The sequence below is a fragment of the Lampris incognitus genome, chromosome 1, assembly GCF_029633865.1.
Source record: "Lampris incognitus isolate fLamInc1 chromosome 1, fLamInc1.hap2, whole genome shotgun sequence".
In the NCBI taxonomy this organism is placed as follows: domain Eukaryota; kingdom Metazoa; phylum Chordata; class Actinopteri; order Lampriformes; family Lampridae; genus Lampris; species Lampris incognitus.
The window spans coordinates 104,566,878-104,583,803 of record NC_079211.1 but is presented as its reverse complement, the minus strand read 5'-3'; the positions used below and the strand labels follow the sequence as shown (position 1 = coordinate 104,583,803).

At 45.4% G+C, this 16,926-nt stretch overlaps 1 protein-coding gene across 1 annotated transcript in view; it reads right to left on the bottom strand.

Moving 5' to 3' along the window:
• wdfy3 (WD repeat and FYVE domain containing 3) overlaps nt 1-16,926 on the bottom strand; it is a 202,712-nt gene that overhangs the window by 43,850 nt on the left and 141,936 nt on the right. Inside the window, exons 37-41 of the mRNA XM_056274002.1 lie at nt 11,573-11,682; nt 10,739-10,921; nt 9,220-9,377; nt 5,049-5,126; nt 3,192-3,422 (exon numbers count right to left, since the gene is read on the bottom strand). Of these exons, the coding sequence (XP_056129977.1) occupies nt 3,192-3,422; nt 5,049-5,126; nt 9,220-9,377; nt 10,739-10,921; nt 11,573-11,682 (760 nt within the window). The remainder of the gene's footprint in view (nt 1-3,191; nt 3,423-5,048; nt 5,127-9,219; nt 9,378-10,738; nt 10,922-11,572; nt 11,683-16,926) is intronic.

Here is a 16,926-nt window from a genome sequence, read left to right as displayed (position 1 = left end):
GCTAACTAACGTTAGCTAGCCAAAGCTAATGTTTACCTTACCTTATATTAGCTAAATAATGGTAGCTAGCTGATAGCACGCCCTTTTGTTTCCAATGTTGGCTAAATAGCTAGCTAGCTGTGCCTATGTCTTGGTATTCATTACCAATATAAATGTCATGTATTATCTAATGTTATCTAACACTGGTGCTCAGTCATGAGCAGTGAGACAATGGAGGATTAGTTATTGATATGTTTTGACATCAATATAGAATTTATCATTTCATTTTAGGCCAGATGCTTAAGCACTTCATTACCAGCAATGTCTGCTATTGCTGTATTGTTGTCTATTTGATAAATGAACTTGAAATTTGAAACTTGAGTGCTTTGGCTGTGGACCCTGTAACCTTTCTACCTAGTGGTTGCTTCTTACAATGGTGGTCTCACAATAAAATATAATTTTACCGTTGCAGTCATTGTAAGTTGCTTTAGATAAGAATGTCACCTAATATCCTGAAATTGAAATTTGTTAAGTAATTTTTTAAGCATACATCGTGTTATTGGAAGCCCTTCATTATTGAAAAGAGTAAAGAGTTTGCATCCTAATCTGGGAAATCAATGGCCATCCTTTCAACAACTGTGGTTTTCAGTGCTAATACAACCAGTTTTCTACTCTACCAGATAATAAACTGCATTAACCTGCCAAATCAACCCAAACTGTTGGCTGGTATGAGCAGCAACGGTGTTCTCAGTCCTCAGAATAGCAACAAGAACTACTTTTATAGAACACACCTGGTGAGGAGAAGAGGGCAGACAAACATAGGGCTGATGCTGTGAATTAACAAGGCAAAATGTAACAGAACAAGTGGTGGTGGGAGGCCTGCTGAAGGCTGCTGGTGACACCATCTGACTGGAGAGCTTGGTGTTTGGTCTGTGCTCTCCATCTCAGTGGGTCTTAACTGATGAGTCAGGAGCACTGCAGACAGCTGCAAGACCATTTTTAAGGCCGAGTCACCAGATTTATTTTAAATGTATCAAGAAATGTTTACATTTTGTAATCTTTGTGATGGATGATTTGCCCTTGTTAATTAATAGGTATTTAAAGTCTGTAGCCATTTTTCCATTTATCAAACCAAGTAAAATCACTTGAAAGGGGAAATAACACATTAATTACTAGTCTCAAGTCTGCAACTGAAGGTCATATTACACATTGCTTTCTTTTGTAGAAATGTATATTTGGGCACATCTAAAAACAACTGCAAGGTAGTTATGTAAGCAAAGGGTTCTTGCCAAGTGTTTCTTCTTCATTCTTCTAAAGAGTGTGGGCTGTTAGTCCTATTTTGGTCATTTGAAGGAGACACTAAAAAGATAAAAATGTGTTGTTTCAGAACTCCAGGAAGTACATAGTCTCTCCCCCTGGAATATCAACCCCTCTCTTTGCTTTATGATGCTTGATATGCCTCAAATTAAAACAAAATATTTCTCTCTCCTCAGCTCAGAATTCAATTCTTTATTTCACGCTTCCTCATTTTATATTACGAAACAAGGATCACTGCATTATTTGTTACACCACACTGAGGGCTATTGTTTTTGGCACCATTTGTTTGTATGTCTGTTATTGACTACTTTATTACTCCCCTGTGGGGCAATTCTTTTTCTGCATTTAACCCATCCTAGCTGTGTAGCTAGTAGCAGTGGGCAGCCGCCATGCAGCACCCGGGGACCAACTCCAGTTCTTCCTTCCATTGCCTTGGTCAGGGGCACAGACAGGAGTACAAACCCTAACATGCATGTTTCTATTGATGGTGGGGGAAACCGGAGCACCCGGAGAAAACCCACCGCAGACACGGGGAGAGCAAGCAAACTCCACACAGAGGACGACCTGGGATGACCTCCAAGGTTGGACAACCCCAGGTTCAAACCCAGGCCCTTCTTGCTGTGAGGCGACAGCGCTAACCATTGGGCCACCGTGCCGCACATACAATACGTTTATTTGTATAGGTCTAAATCATAGATGCACTTGTGTGCTCAGTTTTGTTGCTGTAGACATGTAATTAACATACAGATGAAACCACTGTAGAAGTTGCAATTTTCCCTGCACACCTGTTTGGCGAGTAGTGTATTTATTAGTCTTCAGCTGACACTTATATAGAACAATCAGTGAGCAGTTGGGAAATACAAACAGATTACAAAGGGTAATCTTTGTAACCTTGGGTCTTGGAGACCCTAGTTTTGTGATATAATACGTGAAATGGTTTCGACTGTATACCGCTTTCCCGTAGATTCCTGCCAGTCAAATTTTGCAACTTCTCCAGGATTTCTCGATGACGTTTTGCAATATTTCCAAGACTCGTACCTGTCACTGTTTCAAGTTTACACATCACTGTGTGACTGATAATTAAATTTGTAATTTGTGATATTTGGCTATACAAATAAAATTGACTTGACTTGAATCTTCACATATTCCTATCAAGAACTGCACAATTTTGTTCACCATCCATTGAGGAAAAACATTATCAGCAGCCTATATTTCCAGAACTTTCCTGTACCTTTAGGAAATGAGTCATTTTCTATAATTTTTCCAAAGTTTTGTGGAAAACAAATGTTTCATAAACTGTAACCTTTCCACATTTTCCAGGCATTTGGGAAACCAATGCATAAAATTAAATATTAAGTAAGTACTTGTATTAAATCTGTGTCTGCCCACTCACATTTAAAAAAAAAAAGTATTACAATGGGGTGTAGATGAAGCAGATGGTGATGGTGGTGTTGAGGGGTTGAGGGTGGCAGTCCTGTAGCAGAACCCCTCGCCCCAGCTCCTCACAAGTCTACCCAGAGAGTTTAGTAGGCTATTACATTAACACACTAGACGTTATTTATGTCTCCTAAATTACATTTGGAGGGGACGGCTGTAATGTGCATATTCTTTTCTCCCCTCAAAGCAGTCTTGTGATATGCCTCATTTTTTACTGAATATTTTATGAGAGTAATCAGTTCTACCATCCTAGATCCATACCAAAATATTTTCAGCTCAAAATGATAGAAAAAGGGGTTTGCTACCCCTTTAAGGAAGTGACAGAAGTACTAGTAAAGGCAGGATGCAGGACAAATAGTAGAAAGGGGACACCTACAGAGGCTACTTCTGTAAAACCCTAAACCCTGCTGGGAATATAAACCAGTCACAGGGGGGCTGTTGTCTTTCAGGGCAAGTACCTGGGTGGAGTTGGTGCTGGCCTCGACCTCAGGGACATACGGGTAGTGGATGTAGAACATATCGTTGCGGACCATCTTCTTCCTCATGCGGCAAGGACCCTCTGTCATCTCCAGCACGAACTTGTCCAGGTGGGAGCCAATGGGTGGGCCCCAGAGGCCCCGCTCTCGCAGCAGCTCATACTCAATGGATGCCCACTCCTCTGTCACATACTTCAGGGAGTTCTGCTGCCGCTGGGGGAAAGATGGGTAACGTGTGTGAGGGATTTTGCGCAACCACTGGCTGTAATGCAGGCAAACTCCCAGCTACGTCACACTTTTCTTCAGCTTTGAATGTTTACTGGCAGCATGTTATGTTTACCCTACTATTTTACAGTAAAGTGCCTTTTCCACTTACATGAGGTAATGTTACATGCTGTTACATGTTCTATGTCTCATGTGTTGGTCCTGTATTCTGAAACTGTCTTGTAATTCCTAATTCCTTTTTCAACCTGTTGCACGTGATGAATTGAAGCATTTCAAACTAAGATGTGACATTTGATACCAGTAATTTCATTCAGTTTTGCCTTCGTAACTTCTTTTACGACATAAAAAAGTAGTCGGTTTGAAATAATTAATGTGCAAGTAATTAGCTTTAGTTTGGATAAAAAAAAAATATTTCGCTAGTGGCTTGAAAAGAAGAAACCCACCTATGCTATTTCAAATATGCTGTTTTTGTTATTCTAATATACTTGCATCCACAGACCTTTATAGACTACTTTCCAGAACAAAACCTTCTGTCAGTGTAATTAACAAGAGGGTGTCATCAATATAAAAGAAAGCCATTATTTTCTAATTTTCTATTTATGGTCATTTTTCCTGTGTACGTATACCACATATATATTTTACCTCTTTTTTTTTGTCTAAGTTAATCTATATTGGCAACATACTGAATCAAATTCCTTGTATGCATAAAATAACTTGATTAATAAAAAAGGCATATGATTCCAGGCAAAACCAGCTTTGTTTTAAACGAGAATCCTGAGGATTTACAAGATATTTTCTACTGCTGGCATATTTAGACAATAGCTAATTCATGAAGATCTATATCCTGAATGCTTTTATAGCTGCTTGTTTTAACGACTACTGTCAGGTAGGACTTCCCTGTACAAGCTTTTTACATCGCCATCACAGCAGCCAAATGCAAAAGAAGGTGAATGGTCGTGGTGAATTTGAAGAGGAAACACAGTTATGGCAAGCAGGAGACATGGCAGAACATGTTTGAGCTGTTTGTTTCATGCTGCAGTAAGACAGTATACTCCATGTGCACCATGTGCAGCATGTGCACCATGCACACGTTTATATATTTTATTCTTATTTCTATTTTTTATTTTATCTTCTAGTTCTATTTATTTCTGTCTTTCTTATTTCTATTTTATTGTTTTCTTGTATCTTCTTAGTTTTTAGTTTTTCTTTACTAGAGTGTGAGTGTCTGTAATAGGACCCAATTTCCCCTCGGGGATGAATAAAGTATTTCTGATTCTGAAGCTCATAAAAGACCTTTACCAACAGATGCTACAACATCAACAGCTAAATCCCAGGTTCAACCATATTTTAGTTGTTTGACAGTACAGAAAATGGTGACACAACAGCACTGGTGACTCTGTTTCATTTTGAATAGATCCCTCGGTTTTGGATTGACCTAAAACTAATGCAATTCCCACGGAGCAGGATGGAAGCTTTAAAAAGCTGTCGCCAATGGTGCCCAAAATGAGAAACTCCAGTCTCTGATCATTCATTATAAACGTAGCAGAGGAGGTGCAAATGGTTGAGCTAGCTGAGCTCTTTGGCAGGTCAAAAGTAAACTGGTGAGCACTCTACCTCTTGGTATTCCTTGTACTGCATGGCCACCAGGTCTCGTACAACAGCGATGTGGGTGAACATCCACTGAAAAGTCTCCTGTTGGTTACAGAGAAGGACAGACTACAATGAGACACTAGTTAGATTTTCATCCAAATATATCACAAATTTTAACTAAATTTTCTGAAAATCAGCAAAAGAAAATGCGAACTTATGTGTTTCTTCCATCCACTACTGTTATGCAAATGTTAGGAGTTGGTTTATCGAGATAAGCAGTAGGTGGCACTAATTCTCCATTCAGGTGCCATTGTCTCACTGCAGAAGAAGAGGGCTCACTGAGAAGATGTTTCTGAAAGAGCGCTAGTAAAACCTCAAACAAAGGAACATATATTGTAATGATCAGGAATGACTAGACTCGCTAGCCCTTGGCTAACGGGTCGGACCCTTTCGTTGACTGGTTAGTGCAGTCGCCTGTGGTGCGGGAGACCCAGGTTCTCGTCCCGGCTGCAGCGGTTCCAGACTGCCCCCCGAATTCGCTACATTGGTGTCAGAAGTGGGATGGTGAGACCGTGAGGTCATTGAAGTGCGTGCGCCCAGAGGCGTGAAGGAGCTGGTACGCTGAAGCGCGGGGACGCGCTTCCCTAAGGAGGCGGGTAGTGTAACGACCACAGATGTGTAGACTCGCTAGCCTTTGGCTAACGGGTCAGACCCTTTAGTCGCCTGGTTAACGTAGTTGCCTGTGGTGCGGGACACCCGGGTTCACGTCCCGGCTGCGGCAGATCCCGGCTGCCCCAAATTCGCTACAATGGTTGTTTCCCTTTTTGAATTCAAGGAACGTTGCAGTCTCTTCATCGGTCCACACATGCCTGATGTTTTCTTCTGCCGTCATTTTTCTTCTCTCCAGCAGAGCAGAAGCTTGGGTAACATTTAAGTCACATGACTTCTTTATGTCATCATTTATTAACCGTGTCTGTTTACATTGCACTTAGTCGCGTTTACCTTTTACAGATACACCAACTTTTCCACCTCCCCCAAGTGGAAAAACATTTATATGATATTTCAATTTTTTTCCCCCCCGAATTTTCAGCATTTCCACTCGGGGTTTTTTATGTGCAAGTTGAAAATGTGCATAAAAACAGGTGGGTGGAACAGCAACAAACTTCACCTGGCTTGTGAAGAACTGTCAGCATACCATCAGCCTATATAATATTCTAAAATAATATTCTAATATTCTTACAGCATAAACATTCATTAAATTATAACAATGCAGTGTGAGTGTCTGGTTTGTGTGTGTGTGTGCACACGCGCAAGTTGTGTGTGTATCAGTGTTTGTGTCAATGTGTTTGTTTCCATGTTTACTTGTGTCAGTATGAGTGTTCTTGAACATGTACAAGTGAGTCAATATGTCCACTGGGAAAGTTCCCCGGCAGCCATACCAACATGTACCCTGACTCTGCCGAATGACGGAGGCTAAGCAGGTATGGGCTTGGCTAGTACTTGGAGAAGGAGCAGCAGCTGTACTCCAAGCTCCCTCTGGATGCCCGAGCTCCTCACCCTATCTCTAAGGCTGAGCCCAGACACCCTACGGAGGAAGCTCATTTCAGCCGCTTGTATTCACGATCTCACCCTTTCGGTCACTACCCAAAGCTCATGACCATAGGTGAGGGTTGGAACGAAGATTGACTGGTAAATTGAGAGCTTTGCCTTCTGACTCAGCTCCCGCTTCACCACAATGGTCCGGTACAACGGCTGCATTACTGCTAATGTTGCACCAATCCGCCTGTCAATCTCCTTCTCCATCCTACCTCACTCGTGAACAAGACCCCGAGATACTTGAACTCTTTCACTTGAGGCAACAACTCATCCTCCACCTGGAGGGAGCAATCCACCATTTTCTGGTGGAGAACCATGGCCTCAGACTTGGAGGTGCTGACTCTCATCCCGGCCATTTCACACTCAGCTGCAAACTGCCCCAGTGTGCGCTGGAGGTCGTGTTCTGATGAAGCGAACAAAACCACAACATCTGCAAAGAGCAGAGATGCAATTCTGCGGTTCCCAAAACAGATACACTCATCACCTTGGCTGCACCTTGAGATCCTGTCCATGAGTAACACAAACAGAATCGGAGACAAGGGACAACCTTGGTGGAGTCCGAAACCCACCGAAAACATGTTTGACTTTGTGCCAAGAATACAGACACAGCTCTCACTTTGGATATGCAAGGACAGGATGACTTGTAGCAACTGCCCTGGTACCCCATACTCCTGCAGTATCACCCCCCCCCCCCACAGAGTGCCCCAGGGTACACGGTCATAAGCCTTCTCCAAATCCACAAAGCACATCTAGACTGGCTGGTCAAACTCCCATGTCTCCCTCGGCACTTCCGCAAGGGTAAAGAGGCGGTTCAAGGTTCGCCTACTTTCCAACACCCTAGAGTAGACTTTCCCAGGGAGGCTGAGCAGTGTGATACCCCAACAATTGGAGCACCCCCTCCGGTACATGCATGTGTACATGTATTTGTCAGAATGCATGCCATGTGTCAGAATAAGAATCATGTTTACTGGCCACTACAACACAACAATCTTCATATACACGCAAGGATTGACTTATACAAGCTAAATAAGAGGCGATAAAGTGGAATGGTGCTGAGATATCAGATATCAGTGCAAAGCATATCAGATATGCTGAAATAGATGTTAGCAGGTTACTTACATACGCCTGAGGTAGATGGACATGACAGAGCATACCAGTAAAAGTACAATGTACAGTACAGTACATATAAAATGGTTGGATTTATTTGACAGTGTTAAGCGTTCATTTGAATGACAGCCCCTGGAAAGTCCTGGTTTTGTTGGGGTACAGTGCTCTGTAGCACCTATCAGAGGGGAGGAGTTGGAACAGGTTGTGACCAGGGTGTGATGGGTCTGCAGTGATGGTGCCAGCTCGTTTCCTGACTCTGAAGGTATATAAGTCCTGAATGGCGGACAGGCTGGCACCAATTATTTTCTCTGCAGACACTGGTGGCCGAACCAAACCAGACAGTGATGGATGTGCAGAGGACAGACTGGATTATTGCAGTGTAGAACTGAATCAACAGTTCCTGAGGCAAGTTGAATTTCTTGAGTTGGCAGAGAAAATACATCCTCTGCTGGCCCCCCCCTCCCTTTTTCTCCACCAATTGTATCCAGCCAATTACCCCACTCTTCCGAGCCATCCTGATCTCTGCTCTATCCCCTCGGCAGATCTGGGGAGGGCTGCAGACTACCACATGCCTCCTCCAATACACGTGGAGTCACCAGCCGCATCTTTTCGCCTGACAGTGAGGAGTTTCGCCAGGCGGACGTAGCACATGGGAGGATCACGCTATTCCCCCAGTCCCCCCCCCCCCGAACAGGTGCCCCAACCGACCAGAGGAGGTGCTAGTGCAGTGACCAGGACACATACCCCCACCCGCAGACATGGCCATTTGTGTCTGTAGTGACATCTGACCAAGCCAGAGGTAACATGGGGATCAGAACTGGTGATCCCCGTGTTGGTAGGCAACGGAATAGACCACTATGCCACCCGGACTACTGCTGAGCCTTTTTTGATGATTGAGTCTATGATGGATGCCCACCTTAAGTCCTGGAAGAGTATGGAACCCAGAAATCTGTAGGTTTTCACTGCAGACACCGTGCTGTTGAGTATGGTGAGGGAGGGGGGCAGTGTTAGGGGACTCCTCCTGAAGTTCACTGTCATCTTCACTGTTTTGAGCATGTTCAGCTCCATGTTGTTATGGCCACACCAGAGGGCCAGCTGATCAACCTCCCATCTATATGCAGACTTGTCACCATCCTAGATAAGGCCAATGATGGTTGTGTCGTCCATAAACTTCAGGAGTTTAACAGACGGGTCACCTGAGGTGCAGTCATTTGTGTAGAGAGAGAAGAGTAGAGGGGAGAGCACACATCCATGGGGGGCACCAGTGCTGATTGTCTGGGTGCTGGATGTGATTTTCCCCAGCCTCACCAGCTGCCTCCTGTCTGTCAGGAAGTTTTTAATCCACTGGCAGATGGGGGCTGTTACAGTGAGCTGGGTAAGTTTGGAGTTGAGGATATCTGGGACGATGGTGTTGAATGCTGAGCTGAAGTCCATAAACAGGACCATGTATGTGTATGTGTTTCAGTGTGTTTATGTATATTAGTGTGTTTACCTGTGCAGATAGGTTGTTCTTGTTGAGGCTGTTCTCCTTCTTGCTCCGGCGGACCCCTGTAAGTTTGGATAGACCGAAGCCACTACTGACCCTGGACAGCTTGGACTGGGTGGGCGGAGCCACTGCTTCCCCGCGACTAATATACTTCTTCTCGTGGACTGACCAAGTGAAAGAGACAGAGAAAGAGGGAGGGAGGAGGAAAGAGAAAAAGGACATTTATAGCGACAATTTTCAAAAGCAGAGCAACAGACAAATTCAAGGCAATGTAAACAACAGCTGTACAACACATACAAAAAATTAGCCTTTTGCTGAATAATTTCCTGTGACAACAAAGACCGACATTACACTTGGGGCATGTTATAATTTGAAATAGACCTATTAGGATAAATGATGAAATATTTTCAACCTGTCAATTAATTTCTTTTATGCAAAAGTCTTCATCCAGAATGAGACATTATTGATAAATTAACAAGACTTCTGTTTGAAAATGTGTGACATGGCTTTTCAAAGAGACGGACTTCAATGACATTATTTAGAACCTGTAAGGGACAGTATTTTGGAGGAAGAGGGAGGCATGTTGGGGAGGTAGAGGGAGAGCAAGAGTAAGAGGTAATGAAGCAGCATATAACTGGCATCTAATCAGTTCTGTCAGCCTGGCTCCCAGAAAATAGTACCTCCTGCACAAAAAACATCCTGAACAACATACTACCAGCAACTACTACCAGCTAACTACTACCAGCTAACTACTACCAGCTAACTACTACCAGCAGCTACTACCAGCTAACTACTACCAGCTAACTACAGCAGCTACTACCACCAGCTAACGACTACCAGCAACTATTACCAGCAACTACTACCAGCTAACTACTACCAGCAGCTACTAACAGCTAACTACTACCAGCAACTACTACTAGCTAACTACTACCAGCAACATACTACCAGCTAACTACTACCACCTAACTACTACCAACAACATACTATCAGCAACTACTACCAGCAAACTGGCCAGCAATACATAGTTACAGCTCATGTATAACAGTGCTGCTTGCTTTTTTACTGTGTTCTGTAAGGTGTCCTTGAGTGCTCTGAAAGGTGCTCACAAATAAAATGTATTATTATTATTATCATGTTAATGACCCCAAACTGTTTCATTAAAGATGGGTGTGGAGCACTGGAAATCAGACGACTTTTGGTAAAACCAAACAACTTTTTTGAGGGGGAATAAGCATGCTACATAGACATAGAGCAATTACAACAAATTGTCAAAAAAAGTAGGGGAATAGGGGAAGCGCCCCCCCCACCCCCGGGGAAGCGCCCCCCACCCCCCCAATTTTGGCAAAGCACCTGATTCAAATCTACTTCTTCAAAAGTTTGCTTCATTTTGGTTTAGACTTGGGCTAAAAAAAATATGGCTTCTGAGGGCGTGTTTGCATGTTTGTCTAGTGTGTGTGTGTGTGTGTGTGTGCGTGTGTGTGTGTGTGCGCGTGTGTGTGCGCACACGCGCGTGCATGACCCTCACCCAGATGGTTCTGCCAGCTCTTCAGAGCTGGTTCCTCCAAGGCAGGTCGAGCAGTGGCAATGTCTACGTGGCCCCTGTCATTGGTGGGTAGTGACACCTTGAAGATGTCCTCCAGCATCTGACGCTTGCTGTGCATCAACTCTGTCCACACGCGGTTCACTGCCTTCAGTAGGAGCTGCCTCCCTGTAGAGGATGAGGCAGCCTTGAATCACACCATGACACGAACCATGACAGAATAAAGTATATACTGTACAGGACAGTCCTACTCAAGGTGACAAGTCACATTGAGTCAATACATTCATTAACACACCATGCTATCCCAGCATGCACTAGGATAGGATAGACTTCTGGGAAACACGCATAGTCACTGAGATATACACAGAATCACTCAGACATAATTCAACGGAAATGCATGTCTTTGGACAGTGCGACTAAACTGGAATAACCTGGACAAAAATCTGTGCAAATACAAGGAAAGCATGCCAATCAGACACACAGAGTTGCTGAGATCAAACCCAGAACCTTCTTTCTGTGGGGCAACAGGGCTGACAGGCCTTAATTTTAATACGTGGCCTTGAGAAAACACAGCAAATGGGATGGAAGTAATGGAGAGGTTAAGGTAAATGTACAGGATGAAGTTAAGGGCAATGTTAAGGTTAACCATAATCAAACAATATAAAAACATATTTAACATGACTCAAGTAACTACATTATGTTATTACAGTTATTACAACGTAGCTGTGCTCTCACACACACACACACACACACACACACACACACACACACACACACACACACACACACACACACACACATACACGCATGCAGGTTTACCCTCGCTAACGTCATGGCTGTGGCTGGCGTCCGCTTCATTCTCGGCAGGCATCATAACGTGCCAGGTGGTCATCCGAGCCTCCGCCTCCAGACCGAAACCCTCTACACTGCTGCACGCACGCACGCACGCACACAAACACACGCACAAACACAAAGTCAGTACCAAACATGGTAACTCAGGTAACACAGAGCAGCAAGGTCATGCTGGACTTGTTTCTAGACAACAGACAGACCGACTGCTAAATGTGATTTACAGGTGAGTAAATACCTTTATGCATGCTCAATAATCCAGGTAAAACAAAAAAAGTTGAATCAGTTCATGTGGACACATTTCATCACTCATCTAAGTGAATGCAAACAGGGGTGGCATTGCATATGAAACTGATCGTTGTTTTCGGTCGTTATACCACTGTATTGTTTATAAGGGTGGGGATACCTGCAGTCAGTTGAGACTGAAGAGGTCACTTAGATGAGTGATGAAACGTTTCTCTCAATAAAGGTTGTGTCCAGATAAACTGATTCAACGTCCTGTGACTGGCTAGTAATAGTCTGTTGAAGAATTCTAGGTAAGTTACCCTAGTGGACCGCACGATCTGCCACACTGAAGAACTCCGGGTGAAGTGAATTATCATGTCTACTTCTGTAGTCATAGGATTCATTCATGCTCCTCAGATGCCAGGCTAGGGTGATACACACTAATTTTCTGTGGAGGTCTACGGACCCCCTGACCTGACCTGGCCTTGGCCACCCCGTGTATAAAACTCTAGTTTCGCCACTACCTAAGGCAGGGGAAAAACATCCAAGATAAGGCTGATGGAGCTGAATCGGTTAAGAGGACAGTGGCCCAGTACGCAAAGCTGGATTACGGACCGGGCATGCCGGGTGAGTGCTCTGGACCATGGGAGGCCCCAAAAGGTCATGGGTATTGTGTTCACGTATAGTAGGGATCCCCAATCACACTCTACAAGGGATGTTTGTTCCAACCCTGCGTTACGATGCAGGGCCGGAGCTAGTCTCTACTGATGCGGGGGCCCCAAGCTACAGTCTCTACTGATGCAGGGCCCCAAGCTACAATGTTTGGTATTGTTTGCGTAGCCTATCTGAGAGGGGGGGGCAATGGACGTGTGTGCCCCGGGGCTCCCTGGTGGGTTAATCCGGCCAAGCCGGTACAGGAAGCAAAGCAGCATGTTTACAACCCGACGTGCCGCCCAGAACCAAGCTACAGAGAGCAGCTATATAGGTGCACAGTGCATTGCTTAACACGGGGAGCCATCCTGCGATGGAGAGGATATAAAGGAGGCTTTCCTCAGCAGTTCGCAGGGCATATTTGATGGGTTACCAAACAAAGACACGATCATCAACAGGACCAAAGAAATGCCGTTTCTGGAGGAACTGTAGCAAGGCGCATTACAGACACGGCTGAAAACGTAAGGCACCAGCAAACTCTTGCGTTGAAAGATGCGTCGGTATTCAGCGTAGCTCTTGACGAGAGTGTGGATGTAAACCATGTTCTACGCCTCGCAGTGGTTGCCAGATATTGCGACAAACAAGGGTCGCACTAAATCAGTAAGATTGAATTAATTTTGTATTGTGCTCTAGTAATTTTCATACATTTGCACAAATAATAAAGTTGTGTGTGTGTGTGTGTGTGTGTGTGTGTGTGTATGTAGCACAGATCTTTTGGCATGAGGAATCTAGACGGGGAGACAATCAGCAGCAGTAAATAAATAGATAAATAAATTCTCATAATGAAAATTAACTGGCACTCGGGTCTGATTTTTTTTTTTTAATCTTTGTTAAGTGGCACGGGACTTCCAAAAGGTTGCCGACCCCCGGTGTATGCAGGGGCAAAGCCCTTTAGCTCCAAATCCAGACTTGAGGGTTGCCATTTTTTTTGCTCTAATTAACAGTACAGTGCATTGCCTCACATTTTATGTACAGATTGTGCTTTGTGTCAATAAGGTTTGACTGATTGACTGCATGGACAGTTGGCCATGGAGCTCGAGGAGACCAGAGCATGGTGGGGAAGAAGGGGGCTCATGGAGATGGTCGACTCGGCTTGACGTTTTTAGGTTGAGGAAAACTAGTGCCTATGGCAAAACTCTCTACCCCCTTCTGTCAGCAAGGCATTAACCTCCATCTCTGGCCTGATCATACTTGCTACCAAGTCTAACTTCACACACATGAAGCCTTAAAATGAACCCAGTCAACTTTTTTCTTGATAAAAAAAGCAACAAGGTTTGATTTGACAGGTTTGGAGTTTGTGGCCTTCTTCATGTTCGCCCTCCACCACAGTTGACTCAGCATGCCACATGTATGTGATGAGCCACATGTGCTTCTTGTCCACTGAACACAACAGTGGGTAGTGGGCAGTGGATTTAGTAGTTGATTAAATATGCTACACTTGTTCAGTCTGATTAAAAAGTTTATTTAAAAAAAAAAAATTCCCCCTTTTTCTCCCCAACTGTATCCGGCCAATTACCCCACTCTTCCGAGCCAACCCGGTCACTGCTCCACCCCCTCTGCCGATCCAGGGAGGGCTGCAGACTACCACGTCTCCTCTGATACATGTGGAGTCGCCAGCCGCTTCTTTTTCACCTGAAAGTGAGGAGTTTCACCAGGGGGACGTAGCACGTGGGAGGATCACGCTATTCCCCCCCCCTCCCAACAGACGCCCCGGCCGACCAGAGGAGGTGCTAGTGCAACGACCAGGACATATGCACACATCTGGCTTCCCACCCGCAGACACAGCCAATTGTGTCTGTAGGGACGCCCAACCAAGCCGGAGGTAACACGGGGATTCGAACCGCCGATCCCCGTGTTGGTAGGCAACGGAATAGACTGCCATGCCACCTGGACAATCTACCTGTTTTTTACTGTGTAAATGCAATGGCCACCTGAAACTAATTTGTGATTAAGGGCTATATAAATAAACTAGACTTCATACAGTATGTATCGGTATGGCTTATCAAGTTGAATTTACATTTTTAGGACCTTCTTAGTGCTCTAGTTTAAATGAAATTTCAGATAAATGTTTTAACTGAAATGAAGATATAAATAAAAACAGCTGTAGATCCATTAGAACATCAGACTTTGTCAATGAGCTGATTTCTCAAACAATGCATCAAGAAACGACAAGACCTCCGGAAGCTGAATTTAAGACTTGCCATGCTTCATTCAAACGTTTTCAAGAACTTTTTAAGGCCTTCGGATAAGATAATATGAGTCGAGAAATTTGAAAACTTTTCCAGCACACCCCGCAATAAACAAATGTCAGAACCAACCTCCTGTCCAGGTAGAAAACCAGCTGCTTCACAGGAGTACTGACTACCAACATTAAGAGAACATTATTACTGAAGGGCATCCTTTAACCTCACTTGTCTGTGGTGTCAACGTCCAGCAGGTGTATGAGTAGTATAAAGACTTAGCCTCTCTCTCTGTTTACGTCCACACTGTTGCATGTCTTAAGCCTAGTTGCTGGTGCGTATTACAAATACCCTGCAGCAGTTCACAGAGTTTATCTTTGGGTTCGCGAAGCGAACCCTAGTTATATGAACAACGACAAAATGGCTGAGAGGGTTATTGCATTGTGACATCATCCACAATAGCTCGCTGGAAAAAAGAAAAACGATGGAGGTGCATTCCCCGTGCCAATCCCGGACAATATGACCCCCTGTGGTCATATGTCCTCCCACCGACCCCGTATTGGCACGCCCACCGGAAGCGCTATTCCTCTTTGTAAGTCGAACCATCTCCAACTAAATGAGCACCACACCTGTGGCCCGGGTAGGAGGAGAACGGCTCTATTCTCAGCCATTTTGTCGTTGTTCATATAACTATGGTTCGCTTCGCGAACCCAAAGTTACATTTCACGAACTCCAAAATGGCTGAGAGGGTTATTGCATTGAACAACGACAGGATTCGTGCCTCCGTTCCCTAGCCGTCCAATGAACCCTTCAAACCCCTGGTGGGAAGGGGTACGCGTTCTGATGAGAGCATCCTAAGAGGCCTGCTCCAGAACAGCGTCGGCAACCGACCGCACCTTAACGTGCCGGTAATAATGCCGTAAGAGAGTGGTCTCACCACTCCAAACCGCCGCTTGGCGGATGACCTCCCAGTCGATACCTGACAACACAGCTTTCGACGTAGCAGTCCCTCGGGTAGAATGCGCCTTCAGCTTAGGAGCTGTTTTACCCGCTTTGGTATACGCCTCCGTAATACCATCCACCAGCCAGTGTGCTAGCCTCTGGGTGGAAAGGGCATAACCTGGTTTGCTCACTCTGTAGGTCAACAGCAGCCTGTCAGACCTACGAATATCTGCTGTGCGCCGCATGTAAATGCGTAAAGCCCATACAGGACACGAGAGGTGCAAGCGTTTCTCATCCCGAGTCACCGGTGACGGATGAAACGCGTGTATCACCACCGGGGCCCTACGCGTCAGGACAGACACAGTTTTGGGCACGAAGCTGGGGTCTGTAAAGAGCGTGACCATCAGATCACCAGAAAACACCATCCCCTTGATGGTGAGTGCAGTGAGCTCACAACCCCTCGCTGCGGTGGTAAGTGCCAAGAGCACAGCCAGCTTAGCCGAGACATAACGCATGTCTGCCGTAGACATGGGTTCAAAGGGATCTTTCTCTAGTGCGCGCAGAACAAGGGAAGCATCCCAAGTTTCAGCTCTCGTAAGCTCCTTAGCTGAGAGCTTCTTAGCACCCAACAGGTACTGCGTCATGAGCGGGTGCGTGAAAACCGTGCTACCCTCGATCTTCCCCCGGAAGAACGTGAGAGCCGATACACAGACTTTGACCGAGGAGAAAGACCATAGTCTATCACTCCTACAGACCTCCACAAAAGTCAGTATAGGGCCAATCCCTACTGACAAAGGGTCCATGTCGCGTTCAGCGCAAAATTGGTCAAATCGATTCCAGTACCCCTGGTACCTGGAATACGTGGAGTCTTTACGCGCCGCTAAGATGACACGAATCACTTGCGCACTAAGTCCCATAGCTAAGAGCCTGGCTTTGTAAGCATCCACGCCGCTAATCGGGAGCTTCCTATCCAGGGGCCCTCCCGTAGCAGCCCTCCTGCTTGCGTGAGCGCGTCCGCCCACTCCGAGACGTCGAACCGCTCGCCTACTATCCAGGGCACTATTCGCGGAAACCACGGGGTGCTCGGTTCGTACGGGGCCACGAGAACTAACCGACCCCCTGTACGCTCGAACTTGACCACCAGGTCTAGGAGGCACCTGCGCGGGGGGAATGCGTAAAGCATCTCCTCGGGCCATGGATCTAGTCCAAGCGCGTTGACCCCCAACGGCGCTAGGTCGGACGGGAGCATCGAGTACCAACGAGGGC